The sequence below is a fragment of the Cryptomeria japonica genome, chromosome 1 (assembly GCF_030272615.1).
Source record: "Cryptomeria japonica chromosome 1, Sugi_1.0, whole genome shotgun sequence".
Lineage (NCBI taxonomy): Eukaryota > Viridiplantae > Streptophyta > Pinopsida > Cupressales > Cupressaceae > Cryptomeria > Cryptomeria japonica.
This window is the reverse complement of record NC_081405.1, coordinates 94,983,929-94,999,240: the sequence shown is the minus strand read 5'-3', so window position 1 is coordinate 94,999,240 and position 15,312 is coordinate 94,983,929. Positions and strand designations below refer to the sequence as shown.

The following is a 15,312-nucleotide window of genomic DNA, read 5'->3' as shown; positions in this document are numbered from 1 at the left end:
CTTGGCTTTGCAAGAAATTTACACTTTTTGGAAAATCGCTCTGGTCCCTTGGAGAGGGACGGGAGCACTTTTTGGAAAATCGCTCTGGACCCTTGGAGAGGGACAGGAGCACTTTTTGGAAAATCGCTCTGGTCCCTTGGAGAGGGACAGGAGCACTTTTTGCCTTCATGGTATATTTCCTTGTCTTTTAAACCTTCAATCGCATCTAAGGCATAAAACATCATTCATCCTTCCCATCCAAGTCAAGTTTTGCCATAAAGTCTCAAACAAAGAAGAGAAACTTGAAAAAGCGCTATGGTCCTTCAGTGAGGGAAAGGAGCACTTTTTGTCACTTGGGTTGATTTACTCCTTTGTGGACCACTTAAATTATCTTCAATGGACAAAACATGCTTCCCTTTACCTCTTCAAATCATAAAATCACCTTAATCTTGCAAAAATAGTGCAATTTTGAAATTCAAGCTCCGGTCCTTCAGTGAGGGACAGGAGCACTTTTTGCCCTCTAAGCCAAATTGTCTCACTTTTCATCTCGAAATTCCTTTGCTAGTGAAGATTTCATCTTACTTCACGCTATGAATAAAAGTTAATGCCCAAAAAAGGTCTAAAATTGTGCATATAAAGAAAAGCGCTCTGGTCCTTCAGTGAGGGACAGGAGCACTTTTGACCTTCTAGGCAAAAACTCCATCATTTCATTGTTTTTAATCAAGTCTGGATGCTCTATCACATTCATTTCGTCCTCCACCATGCCTTTGATGTCTCAATTTGACCAAACAAGGTTAGGAATGACTCAAATAAGTCCTTTCGCCCTCGTCCCTGGGTGAGGGACAGGAGCGCTTCGCCTTGGATCCTCAGTGAAGGACAGGAGCGCTTTTCGCTCTGGATCCTCAATGAAGGACAGGAGCGCTTTTTGACTTTTTGAACTCTCTATCAGGATAATTTTTATGGAATATAGCATTTAAGTATAAGATCTTTCTTATACTTTAAGTTATATTCCATATATACTTTCAGGATGTTTGAGAGTGGTTTCAGACCTCCAGGAGTTATATTGCAAAATCTAGTTTTTTGAGGTTTTTCAGTTTCCAGACTTAGTCAAATTTCAGGATCAGGACATTCCAGACTTAGTCAAATTTCAGGATCAGGACATTCCAGACTTAGCCAATTTTCAGGATCAGGACTTCACTCAAGCCGGACCTGCTATCCATGTGATCCCTTGGGCGACACTCAAAATGCAAAGGCTAACGGATAAAACCCTAAAAAAAAACTAAAAACAAACCCTAGAAAGCAAAAAGCAGGGGTCCCCATTTGCAATGGGGCGATGTGTGAAAACGTCACAACACAGCCCTTGTTGTGCATTCTTCTCTGTGAGAGAAGTTTGAGGTTCCAACCCTTGTTCCACCCTCTACGAGTAGGTATGGTGGATGATGTCATGTGAGAGACTCCATGACTTGGCATTTGTGCTTATTCACCCTCTAGGAGTAGCCATGGTGGATGTCACTAGGTGACTTAGATATTGAGAAGGATTCCTCCCTAGCTAAGAGGGAGTGTTGGTGTTTGTAGCTATGGTCAGATTCCTTCTATGGCCGACATAGCTAATATAATTGTCTAATTGGCCTATTGGCCTTAGACAATTATAGGTCCGATTTATATTCATTTGTGTTAAGCATAATTAAGGTCTTAATGGATGCAAATTAGCATCTTTCTTAAATAGTAATCAATTGAGGTCGACTTGGATGTCCGCCACCTCTTTGTGTTGAGATGTGTTGCTTAGGAGAGGGCTGACTCTTGGAGAAAAGGCATAAGCGGTGCATTTAAAGGAGATCGAATCTCCATTCATATATATATACACTCAATCATATAGCAGATACACATATTGAGAAGAGATGTGCTCGGGGGTGATGATAAGAGCTTATTGTCTATGGTTGGGAAGGCAACAGATCTGATGTTTGCCTGTGGTTAATCGAGCATACCAAAAATCAACAATTCTAGCCCTTAATATTCTACTTTTGGCAACATTGGGAGATGGATGACATAACTCTGGTTTGAAATCTATTGGGCTGATCATAGATGGATTGGTTCTAGATCACCCTTGGTTGTTTCGTGGAATGTTTTGATGCTTTGATTTAGAAATGTCATCATTTATTTAGGAGTGCTGGAATTACTATTCAATATGCAATACTTGGTTGCTTTGCAAATAACATATGCGACAGTAGGTTGATTTGCAAATTATCTTGATGGCTAGATGATGCCATCATTTTTTAATTTAATAGATGGATTGGATGCATTTTTTATAATTCTTGGTTGGTTCTACGTCGACAAATGACCCTCTTCATGGGTGTGCTATGCTTCATAATTCCATTTATTTTTTCTTATTGCTGAGATTTATAGGACTCTTAATGAGATGCTCATGATGAGATATTTTTGGTAATGGTGTTGATGTTGGGCCTTGCAATGAGATTATAGGACTCTTGAGGAGGTGGTCATGATGAGATATTTTTGGTAATGGTGTTGATGTTAGGGCCTTGCATAGTCTTTTGCAGTGGTTCCTTAGGTATAGTTCTGTCAGCTAGTGAGAGTGATTTCAGTGGGGATGTTGGTATTGTAATTCACATTTAAGGTTAACGAACATGATTTCTTTGATCTCTGCTATCTGTGTACTTTATTGTCTTTCCTAGATGGATAGAGGTTATGCATGCATGATTCTTTCAAGCCTTTGGAAGTTGCAGCTTGTTGATTTCCACTAGGTATTGCTTCTATTGGCATGGACTGGTAGAGGATGAAGCTTCTTTAGACAACATGCAGGGCCTATTATAGATTTTCTTCTTTGTCTTGTGATTTTCTATGCTGGAGTTTGATATCTCATTGGCTAAGTGAGTTTCAGATTTGGTATCCCATTGATATGTTCAAGGCATTGATGGTCTTTCGGCTCTTGGGTTATCCCATTCTGGTTCAGGTCAGATCTTAGTAGATCCTTCATTGAATTCTCATGATTCACAGTTTCTTTCTCAAGATTCAGAGATTGTTGGGAGTTTGAAGATACTTTTCCTTACTAGTTCATTTTAGTCGTATTTTTTCTCTTCTTGGAATGTTGTGGTTTAAGATCTAGGAGATTGAATTGATTCCATCAGTTTTTTTGTATTCTTTAAGAGCATTGACAATCCTTGGCTCTAGGTGATTGGGCTTGATTGAGTTGTCTCCAAGAATTTGATGTTTTACTGGCTTCAAGAGACTGTTCTACAGCCATGGAACAGAGAGGATTTTGTTCACATTCAGCTTCAACAGTTGTATTTTGAAAGATATGTTTGTGATGTATGATCCTTTGTTTCCTCCAAGTCAGGATTTAGTAGGAATGTTAGTGCATTTTACACTTTTCTTTTAAACCCAACTTGCTAGGCCCCTTGATCAGCAGTCTAGGGTGTACCTTGGGATGCTCAAGGTTGGGGATTTGATCTCCATAAGACATCAAATTATGGTGTTATTTGAGAAATTTATTTACTAGATACAATAAATTACAAGTTCATGGTACCTTATGGTTTAGGTCCATTTGGACTTACCTTGGTATCCTTCCAAAATAATTTGGAGAAATTCTTCTTGTCCATGAAGAGATTGTTATGGTTGGAGGCTGGAGCATTAATCAACTCATAGTTATTAGAAATAAATAAATCTATTGGCATTTGTTACAGTGACAATATAATCTGACTCCTCATAATTAGGATGTGCTTCAAGAATTTACTTTAGACAATATTACTTGGAGATTCATACCTTGACTCTTGGTATTAATCTCCCATACCTGAAAAAAATCCCTATCATAAAGATGCATATGGGAATGTCTCCAAATATCAAGAGTCGAGACACTTCAAACAAAGTTTCTTAAGACGTCCCTTGAAATTTTGAAAACTTCCTACAGAAATTTCTGTGATGTCATATACATTATTTTTTTCTCAAGTGCTGATATCTGGTTGACAAAAGCCAAAATAACTAAAACAATACACTAATAGATTTATATTTTCTTTTTTTTTGCATTATAATTTACTAGTTTTCTTTTGGTAGAAATTTTTCTATCAATTTAAAGAGATTCTGGTAAGAAAAGAAACTATAAAAAGGTTTAAGATCCCTATGCACACTTAAGTTTTATCAATTGATTGACATATAGCCATCTCCAAGTAGCTGCATACCATTTCCTAAAATAATGGCAGTTGTGTCCCAGTCCTTGCTCGCCATCTCTAGGTGACTATGGTTTAAAATTTAAATATTTGTGTCATGATGATTATCAAATATCAATATAATTAATTTTTCTTTCATTGACATTTATTTCTATGCTTTAAAACATTATTTTTTTAAATGTTTGAAGGCCTACTTTCTTTTGACTAATTGTTTTTTCCAAATTTAAAGCATATAGTCAAATATTCTTCTGTTTTGTCTCCAAGCACAAATCTGTCCCAATACCCGTCCTGTCTCTCGCTAACTATGCTTTAAAATAGCAGTTGTGGAATAAAAACAGAGCACGAATTTTCAGATAGAACATTTTAAAAAATTGCATTAATATTCAGGTTATGCTTCCAAAATAACTTTATTTTCCAATTGTTTAACTAAATTTTGTTTCCATAATCTCAATCTAAAGTCTCTACTATCTTTCCTTATTGGGTGCACTTGTCCTTATGTTTCTGGTGTTCTATTTACAATTGTGGTCATGTAACAAGAATGAAGATTAAGACTTACTGATTATTGGGTTGAGCCATGCGAGACCTCCTGTAATGTGTGAAGATCAAAATTAATCAATAAGTACCAAATATTTATAAATTTCATATATAGGATTTTTTTTAAAATCAGACATCCGAAGAAGCACACATGCAGTACCTCGCTTTCATTGTTTCTCCTCTCAGCCACATTAAGAGTGCTCCAGTAGCCAACAATGCTGCTGCACTCAATGCCTGTCATTAACATGAATCAAACATCAACTAGAACACTTGAAAGATAATTCTCAATCAGATTTAATCCATAGTTGAAATGTGTAAATGAAAAATTCAACACAGGAGGAAAAATTCAGTTTATGCTCTTTAATGCTAAAAATCTTTTGTAAATACTATGATAATACAGAGATACAGATGCATGTGGATATGCAAAATAATTTATAGCTGTGTATATTCCCACTAATTCCATTTCCCAAAAATCCAAATAGAATCATTGTCCAAAAGTCCTATTAGGTTTTTAAAAACATGACATTTTAACAGAAAAATACCTACAAAATTTTAAATTTTAAATAGATCTCTTCAAGTTTATGATCTAGTAGCATTTTGCAATAATGGAGAAAAAAGATGAATATGGATGGACACAAACACATAATATCTTCAAAGGCTCAAAGATGAATGTGATTATATACAAAGGCATGCTTCCTTAGAGAATCATTGTGTACTTGAGCACAAGCTGTTTATATAGACTTAACGAGAAGACTTCTATAAGATCCTGCTGGAGAAACAGGCATTTTCTTAGAAAATGGAGGGAATACAGAAATTCAAATGGATGAAATTCAAAGGGGACATATGGTGAAAAGAAAGAGATAGCATCTGCAAGAAAAATCATAAACATATAGATGGAAAATTCTTAAAGCCAATAATGACAAATTATAGGTAGCTGAAAACAATCAACATTCAAGAGATCTTAAATATAGTTGTGCAGAATAATACAGAAGGCCAATTTATATTTTGAGAATGATATATAGATGCACAAATGGAATGATGAATTCTATCACACTGTATTTGTTATTTCAATTGTGCAAATTCAAACTAGCATAGTTGTAGGTAGCAGGAAATGGATATAGTTCTAGCCTTCAAGGTAAACCTCTTTAAGAACTCATAAAGCACTTGCTGATATCCTTATTCTGAGGATGGACTTATGACCATGCCAAACACCCAATGTTGAAATGTTGCATGCTGCACTTATTTAATTATGACACTACTAAGTTAAACAATTATACAGAACGTCAATTTATATAAAGAAAGGAAAAAATGCGGCCTATTTGAGAATGATATAAAAGTGCAGAAATGGAATGATGAATTCTATCACTTTGTATTCAGTATTTCAATTGCACAAATTAAACTAGCATAGATGTAGGTAGTAAGAAATGACTATAGTTCTAGCCTTCAACGTAAACCTCTTTATGACCCCATAAAGCACTCACTGATATACTTATTCTGAGGATAGACTTACTTTCCACTAATGACCATGCCAAAACAACCAAAGTTGAAATGGTGCATCCTGCACTTATTTAATTATGACACTACTAAGTTTCACAAATATGTTGTGGCATTAATTTATATTGGTTGGTAATTAAAAATTCCCAGAAAGGCTTCTAGCTGTTTGCAAGGATTTCTTAGCCTATCGATCTATCTAACTAAGATCATTTTGATCTCAAAACATCTCTTTTCAAAAGGCTGAAGTTCATTAAAACTTTCAAAATAAATAAAATTCAGTACATCAACCCTTATGCTTATTGTGGTCATTTTATGAGAAAAAACAGAATGGTAAACACAAGAAAGGATGAACTCCAAAGAAAATTTCTGATAATTTATACGCATTACAAACCTGTTTAATAAATCCCCCAAATTCTGTGGAGCCATTTACTAAATCCTCAAGTTTTTCATCTGGTATGGTAGGATCTTTTTCAGCTGACATGTCCTCAGCAAATGACCGTCCTGATATCATGGAATGCACTGTTTGCTCAATGATATGGTCATGATTACTGCTTTGCTCCTTTTTTCCCTGCAGGTACAAGTAATGGATGAAATCTTAAATATATTGCACATTTTAGACTCTATAACTTGATATTGCATAAAGTTATAACAACTAGATTGTTCACAAAGGTCTACAAGTACTAGAGGAATGTGAATTCAATAACCTATTATTGCATCATATATTTTACAACCGAAACAACAAATAAAATAAAAGTGCAAAATGTTCATAAAATAAACTCTTGTGTCTGCTGACAAAGATGGATCAAACAATTGACTCAAATTTAAGCTACAAGAGAGAGTAAACTCAAAAGTAATAGAAGTTTGTGAAGAAATACAAGAAGGAAAGACTTTGCAAAGATGCTAAATTAATCTATTAGTTACTGGTGCAAAAAGAAATATTTAGTTAGTGAACCATAGGGATGCACCCCCACCCCCTGACCCCCAAAAATCCCCACAACCATCTCCAAGATGGGTGACATGAGGGAGACGTCCTCACACTGCATCACAAGTGCTGCTGAGTTGTTCAAGACACCGCTGGAATGGCAGGGTACTGTTGACGTGTATTTTGTACACTATCAAACACAGAATAAAATACCTAAAGGTACCTTATCCTCTCTTGAATAAAGCCTCTGATTGCTGAAGATATCGCGAAAAAGGATCAATCAGGATGACTCCAAGGTTCTTGTATGTAGGGTCTCTATATGTGGATAAGCTCTCTGTGGTATGATGTGATTTGCTGGAATCACAAGGGGACTTACATTCGATGATTGAACGTCTGATCTGCTTTGAATATTGCTGGAACACAGGCTCTTACTAACTTTGACTTGAAAAAAAAAGAAAAAAGAGGAGGGTGAGGAAAGAATCTATACTAAGGAATGTAGGAGCAATGATTGATCTTTGATGAAATTCTAACTAGGTCTTGTTTTGACATCGCAAGACCATCTCCACAAGGCTAGTGCGATCTTCGAAGGAAAGCTTTATGATGTTCAAATCATCACTGCAGGCATAGACACCATCAGGTTGATGCATATCAATGAAGAGGTGACAATTGAAGTTAAGCTTAAGCTGAATGATTCCAGTTGACTACACAAGGCAAGTTTGCAATCAACAAACTGCTAGTAGTATGGATATACGAATTCCACCATCAATCAAGCACATATCTTCCACTCATCTAATAACATAAAATCAAACATGAGAAGTATAAAGACCATGCAAATTGTCGAATCGACCCATGAATTTCACCATTTCTTCAATGAAGTTACAAGTCTCTTACAACAACATCTTGGCAACAATCTTTGCCTTCTCTCTCTACTCTACTCTAATTGCTATTCTATCTTATTACTTATCTATCTAATTGCTTCCAACTATATTCTAACTCCTTTACAAAATGAAATGCCAGGGCTTATATAGTGCCCTCAATAAAATTCGATGGCTTAGATCAATTTGAGATCAATGGCCAAGATTCAACAATGAAAACCCTAATTAGGGTTTGTTACAACCATTACATAACATTTAATGCTTGACCAATGATAAAATTGTATTGCTTGGACACATGTCTTCTCTAGAAAATTCCACCAATGGATAGCTGGGGTAGGTACATCGGAGTTTGTGCCACCTTCCATGAGTTAGGTACATTGAATCTGGAGATGCTGAGGTGGACCAATCCGACTGGAGGAGTGATGACTGGGATGCCACCTCATTTGACACTTGGTTGATACTCAATTTGGTAACGTTGAGAAGTTAGCCTTAATTAATTCTTCTGGAACTATCTGCTTCTTCAACGAACCCTTTGCTCTGATTTCTTGTGTCCTTGATTTGCAGGATGATGATGTACCTCGTCTTGGAATGCTGGATTGGAAGAGGTCGTCCTTGTTGATGTTTGATCGAAGAAAGCCATCCTTGTCGATGCTAGACCGGAGGAGGTCGCCCTTGTCCTTGCTTGATCGTCCTGGAGGAGACCGTCCTTGATCTGGCTTGATTTTCCTTGATGAGAGCCTTCCGACTTGTAGATCCTTCGAGTTTGGGAGTCGCCATCTTGATACCTACACAACATTTCAAAATTAGTAACATGCTTTGCAACGTGGAAATATAGACTAGAAAGAGGATTTAAGTTTTAAATTAGGAAACCTCATGATAAATCTTTGAATTATCATTTCCTAAATTTAACTAAGCCACTTGAAATTGAAAATTCAAAATTCAAAATTGAGACTAGGAGAATCTCGCCATACCTCCACTTGAGAACTAAATCTAAGAAAAGATGCAAAATTAAGCAAGTTTGCTAGGCAAAATGTGGATCGAAGTCTTCAAAATGTGCTTCTTCTATCAACTTCACCACCTCTAGCCTTCAACGCTTTGAGGAAAATTCGCTCCTTCTTTAGTCTTCAACTAAATTCGCTCCTCCTTAGACCAGATTTTGCACCTTGTTGTTCTTCTCCAAATCGTACTTGTGTGAGTGGATGAATGATGGATTAGAATCGCTCAACACACCTCCACTATATAGGCGCTTACCTCTTTTTTTTCACAAAGGCCGACTTGAAAAAAATAGGCCAAAAGATAAATAAAAATTAATAAAAGAATAAGGCCGACTTAATCAAAATATTAAATAATATCCCAAGCGCTCCAATTTTATTTTTAATTTAATAATAATTAATTTTAAATGCCTTTATAATTAAAAAATTCGATTTTTTAAAGGCTTAAATTAATTATTAAATACCATGCGCCTTTATTAAATGTCAATTTAATTCCTTTTAAAACATCTTGGAGTTTTAGCGAAATTGGCATTTAATGCAATTTGAAAAATATTGGCGCCCAAGCATGGAAATAATGGTTATTAACAAGATCGCTCTGGTCCCTTGGTGAGGGACAGGAGCGATTTCATTCTAGACCTCACACTTCTTATTTTTCACGCCCAACACCTCATTTTTGACGCTCAAGATGGCATTTTCATTGGGAATTTAGAGTTTGATTTATTCGATCCTTGGAATGAATGCTCCTTAAAACCATTTTCGCCCTGGTCCCTTGGTGAGGGACAGGAGCGATTTCATTCTTTTGCCCTTGATCCTTGTCTTTGAAATCACCAAATCAAGTTGTGAGGTAAGTAATGATCATTAGTGTTCGTTCTACGCATGTTCAACTTGCTTTGCAAGACAAAAATGTCCCTTCCAAAGATTATCGCCCTGGTCCTCCAGTGAAGGACAGGAGGGATTTTTACACTTGAGCCAAAAATTGTCGATTCTTGGGGATGTTTCCTTGTCCATCGTTTTCCAAAAGGCGTTTCTCATTTCGTACAATCTTGCCTTGGCGTGATTCTGGAGGGAGATGCTTGATTTTATGAAAATCGCCTTGGTCCTTGAGTAAAGGACAAGAGCGCCTTCAAGTTTATTGAGCAATCTCCTACCTTCAAGGTGTAAAACATTATTCCTTTTTCCGTCTTGGGTCTTGGCAATGAAAGTAGCATTTCAAACGTTAGGCTTTTTAGGCAATTTTGAGGATTTCGCTCTGGTCCCTTGGTGAGGGACAGGAGCGATCTCACCCTTTTTCATCAACTTGGTGGTCTTTGTTACTTCATACCTTCATGAAACCTTTTAAATATCATTTCGACCTTGTGTCTTGACTTGGATTCGTCCGAAACTGGAGAAGGTTAGCTAATGTGTTTTTCGCCCTAGTCCCTGGGAGAGGGACAGGAGCGCTTTTGCATTTATAAGCTCACTTGTGTTTTGCTATCTTTGAAAATTATCTTCAACGGATCGATTGTGTCTTCCTTCACCCACCTCAAGCGCGAAACTTGCCTTCCTTTTGCCAAAAACTTGTCTTGAGGGAAAATCGCTCTGGTCCCTTGGAGAGGGACAGGAGCGCCCTGGCCTTTATGAGCTCATTCATGCCTTGTTAACTTTCAAAATTACCTTCAATGGGTTGATTACGTCCTCCTTCATGCCTTTGATGTCTCAATTTGTCCAAACAAGGTCAGGAATGACTCCACTAAGCTTTTTCGCTCTGGACCCTTGGTGAGGGACATGAGGGATTCGCCTTGGACCCTTGGAGAGGGACAGGAGCGCTTTTCGCTCTGGACCCTCAGTGAAGGTCAGGAGCGAAATTTGACTTTTCGAACTCTCTATCCTTCTATGTTTCTTCTTTCTTATACTTTAAGTTATATTCCATATATACTTTCAGGATGTTTGAGAGTGGTTTCAGACCTCCAGGAGTTATATTGCAAAATCTAGTTTTTTGAGGTTTTTCAGTTTCCAGACTTAGCCAAATTTCAGGATCAGGACATCACTCAAGCCAGACTTGCTATCCTATTGATCTCCCCGACAGCACTCAAAATGCAAAGGCTAACTAACAAAACCCTAAAAGACCTAGAAAACAAACCCTAAAAAGCAAAAAAACAAGGGTCCCCATTTGCAATGGGGCGATGTGTGAAAACGTCACAACAGGTACCCAAGACATCTCAAGGACGCTCAAGTTTCCCTCAATCGTCCCAAGGATGCCCAGGTGTCTCTCACAGCTGACAAGCCCAAAAAGTTACCAAAAAAAAAAAAATCTTAAATTTTTCATCGGAACCAATGCCAAAGGTTGAACCCTAATGGCCAGTGGGTACCACCAATGCCTCCCAAACCCTAATGAACACCCCAAATATTCATTTTTACTTAAATTCATTTCAACAATAAGGTTGAAGAGGAGCAAAAGAGTGAGTGAAGGAGTGAAAGAGTGAGAGTGAAGTGTTGCAAGTGCAAGAGGGTGAGAAGGAGCAAGAAGAAGAGGAAGAAAAGAGATTCTACAGCAAGTTGGAAGGATTTTTCAAGCATAAGGTAGGATTCTATCACTTTATTTATTTATTTTTATTAGTCTTGTTTTCATACTTTAATTTTATTCATAATTTCATAAACATGGCTGCAAGTGCATTTTCATTGTTCATTGTTAGTAGTTCATATTGTCACCAAGGTTCAACATTGAAATTTGAAAATTGAAAAAAAAATTTTATATTCATAGACATGGCTGTCATACTTTTTATTTTTTATTTAAGCCTACTATTTTACAAAATAAAATTAGTAGTTTATATGGTAAAGTTCTACAGTTCTGTTGTGGCTGTCATATTTTTTATTTTTTATTTAATTTACTATGTTTACCATTGGTTAGAATTCTACATTTGGTGGATGAAATAAAAACCACATGGGTTATCTAAATGAAACCATAGACAAGGCCAAAGTGACAATTCAATATTTCTATGGATCGAGCAAAAGTATAATGGTGAATTATTGATGGAAGGTGGACCCAACAACTCCACCAATACATTCATGTCGTTGCTTATTTTTTGAACCATAATTTTTTCTTCACTAATTCATTCAAAGCAGTTAAGAAGGTTATGATTGGCATCAACATGTGTATGGCAAGGATGGTCCCTAGTTATAAAACCTTAAAGACATCATACATAAAGAATTGCAAATTTATAACAGGGCAGACAGGAGGTTGTTTTCTTACTTCTATGTATACATAGAAGAGCCACTTTGTAGAAGGTAAAAAAGCATAGGTGTGTAAATTTAGCTTATAACATTAATTACTTTAACGTTTAAGTGTCTAAAATCATTACAAATTTATAAATGTCATCCTTGTGAATTTGTGTTGGGAAGATTTTGTTACAATACCAAATCTTAAAAAATTCATCATCTACATTTTGTTCCAGTTCTATGGCACTTCAAGTTGTGAATGCAGTTGGAGTATATTTTAGGCCATTCACACAAATAAGTGCAACATGTTAAATCAAACCACCTGACTGACCTTTTTTGTGCAATACAACCTTTAGTTGCATGCAAAAAAGGTAGAGGAGCAAGAGACACATGAAGTGCTCGACCTTGATTTCATCAATCCATGTTTTGATGAAGTTGTTGGGGATGTGTATCTGATGTTTAGTGTTGATGAGGTAGCTTTTTTGGAGAGGGAACCAACCCAATGGGAAGTGAATGTGGCAACATATGAGAGAGAAAAAGGCAAGCTTTCAATGGATGATTCATCTCATTCACGTCATGTTTGTATGCCTGAGGCTCCTATTGAGGATGATATTGCTCCTCAACAAAAAGTTGTATCACCACCATTCAGTTTGAGGACACCCATGACTACATGGCCATTTAGAAGCTTCATTCAGCTTTATGGTTGCGGCTGAACTTCCTCATGTGGTTTGACCTTCATATTGTGAACTGTTAAAACTTAAAACTGATTAAAAACAAGAGGTAGGAGATCATGAAAGCAGCGGAGCCCTAGTTGACTCCAAAAAATAATTACAAGAGCTGATTTAATTAATGGACACTATTTTTTGTGACACAAGATTGTCTTTCCACAAAGGAAGCTCCTGCATCACTGGTACAGGAACACCTAGCACAAAGGCAATCCAGAAGGTTAAGGATCATGACTTGAGTCATTTCATTCATATTTGAGTTTATGTGGTCATTTTGAGTCCATTTGGTTTAATGTATAAGGCTATATTTGGTTTAATGTATAAGGCTATGCAAGCCAATTGTAATAAGTTTTTAAAGTTGTCCTAATAAGGTCCTGAATTAGTCATAAGGGTCAAATCTTTCAAATATGCCCACGGAAGGGTAAAAATGTTGTAACTGGTCATTTCTAGTCCATTTTGATGTGTCAGGAGGGTTCATAAAAAGTTGTAAAATGCAACATTTCAAAAGTTGCACAAAAGGTTGTAAAAGTCATGTGTTGGGTCCTAAAAGGAAGTTGGGTCAGTTGGAACTGTCAAGAGCATTATTTAAATGTTTGTAATGGTCAGATTTGAAGGGGGTGATTGTTAATGCATTAGTAGCTTCTACAAGATAAGACTCTCCTAACTCATTAATCTCCTCTATTTTGTTATTAGTTTACTCATTCATGCTTTATGTTTATCAGACTATAACATTGATCATAATTATGATATTGATATTGGATAATGATGGATTAGATTGACGACCTGCTTAACTATGTTAAGCATCAATCTAAATGCTATCGGGCTATTAACCCGATAGCATATTAATGTCGATTCATATCGGCATTAATATACTATCGGGGTATTAACCCGATAACATATAATGCTAACAGCTATTGTTATTGTTTACTTTATATTGATCCATTATCATATGCTTTGATACCGATTCATTATCGGGTATGTTTTAGATCTGTTACAATTAACAATGATACCGATTCATTATCAGGTATGTTTATAAGCACTGTTACCATCAACAATGATACCGACTCATTATCGAGTATGTTTATAAGCACTGTTACCATTAACAATGATATCGATTCATTATCGGGTATGTTTATAAGCACTGTTACCATTAACAATGATACCGATTCATTATCGGGTATGTTTATAGCATCAATTAGTTATGGATCGGTTGATGGTTATAAGAGTCACGACCAAGTGACATCTTGGTCGGACATGTCTAAGACATGTCTAATCAAGGTGCCACTTGATCGTGGCCATCTTACTATTTATACTTCATTCAAATTAAAGGAGATGACATTGAAATCGATACATGTTCATCCTCCTTACCTGCAGTAAAAGACAGATAACAATATTAGTGTCATAGTCATAATATAAAATAAAAAGACACCATCCTACATATAACTTGTCCATTAAATTGGCAATTACAATACTTTTACATGGTATCAGAGCCAAGTTGATCGAACTTGAGGCTATTTAATTTCGTGAAACAAATTTAAGAACAAGTTTATACTACATCACATTTCTTCAAATGGCCAGTGCTATCAGATTCGAAGACAGACTCGGAGGTGGCGATGATTTTTCAGCCTGAAAATTCAGAATTCAAATGATCCTAAAGGAGAACAAAGTGGTTTCGTTTGTTCAAACTAAAAATGATCAACCCAAAAATGAACCTGACAAAACAGCATGGATTGAGGGAAATGAAAAGGCAATAAAAATAATAGTTGATGGGGTGAGAAACAACATAATGCCCATCATAAGAAAACATCAGACAGCCTATAAAATGTTCAAAGCTCTTGAAAGCACATTTGAGATATCAAATGCAAGTCAAATTCTAGCATTAAAACGAGAAATAAATCATGTCACCATGAACAAAGGGGAGACAATCAACGCCTACTTTATGCGGATATTAGTTCTAAAGGATGAACTTGCAACTCTGGACTACGAGATCCAAAGCAAAGAGTTAACACTCATTGCTTTAGATGGGTTGCCTAGTGGATGGAGCACATTCGTCCAAGGCATCAGTGCAAGGTTCAAATATCCCAAGTTTGAAAGATTAAGGGATGATTGTCTCCAAGAAGAATCAAGATTGAACAAGATGGGAATGAAACACAAGAATATAGATGAAGACCTACAAGTTCTAAACACCAATTCCACCAAGCAAAACAAGAAAAGGCAGTTTAGAAAGAGAAAAGGTCGTCAAGGCAAGAATACTTCAAAGAAGGACTTATCTCACATTCAATGTTACAGGTGTGATCAGTTCGGACACTTTGTTGCAAAATGCCCAAAAAGAACCAAGAAACATGCCACATTTGTCAAAGCAGGAAAGACTAAAGGGGAAGATGACTTCGGGAAATACGTATTCTACTCAGCACTCAC

General features: G+C 36.4%; 1 protein-coding gene across 3 annotated transcripts in view; it reads right to left on the bottom strand.

The window, feature by feature from the left end:
- The window catches only part of LOC131041867 (uncharacterized), a 155,518-nt gene that overhangs the window by 129,437 nt on the left and 10,769 nt on the right, over positions 1 to 15,312 (bottom strand). For all 3 annotated transcript variants that reach the window (XR_009105080.2, XM_057975093.2, XM_057975094.2), the window contains exons 9-11: positions 6,577 to 6,753; positions 4,852 to 4,925; positions 4,714 to 4,743 (exon numbers count right to left, since the gene is read on the bottom strand). Coding sequence is in view for 2 of the 3 variants with exons in the window: in XM_057975093.2 (XP_057831076.2) it covers positions 4,714 to 4,743; positions 4,852 to 4,925; positions 6,577 to 6,753 (281 nt within the window). In the remaining variant the exon portion in view is untranslated. The remainder of the gene's footprint in view (positions 1 to 4,713; positions 4,744 to 4,851; positions 4,926 to 6,576; positions 6,754 to 15,312) is intronic.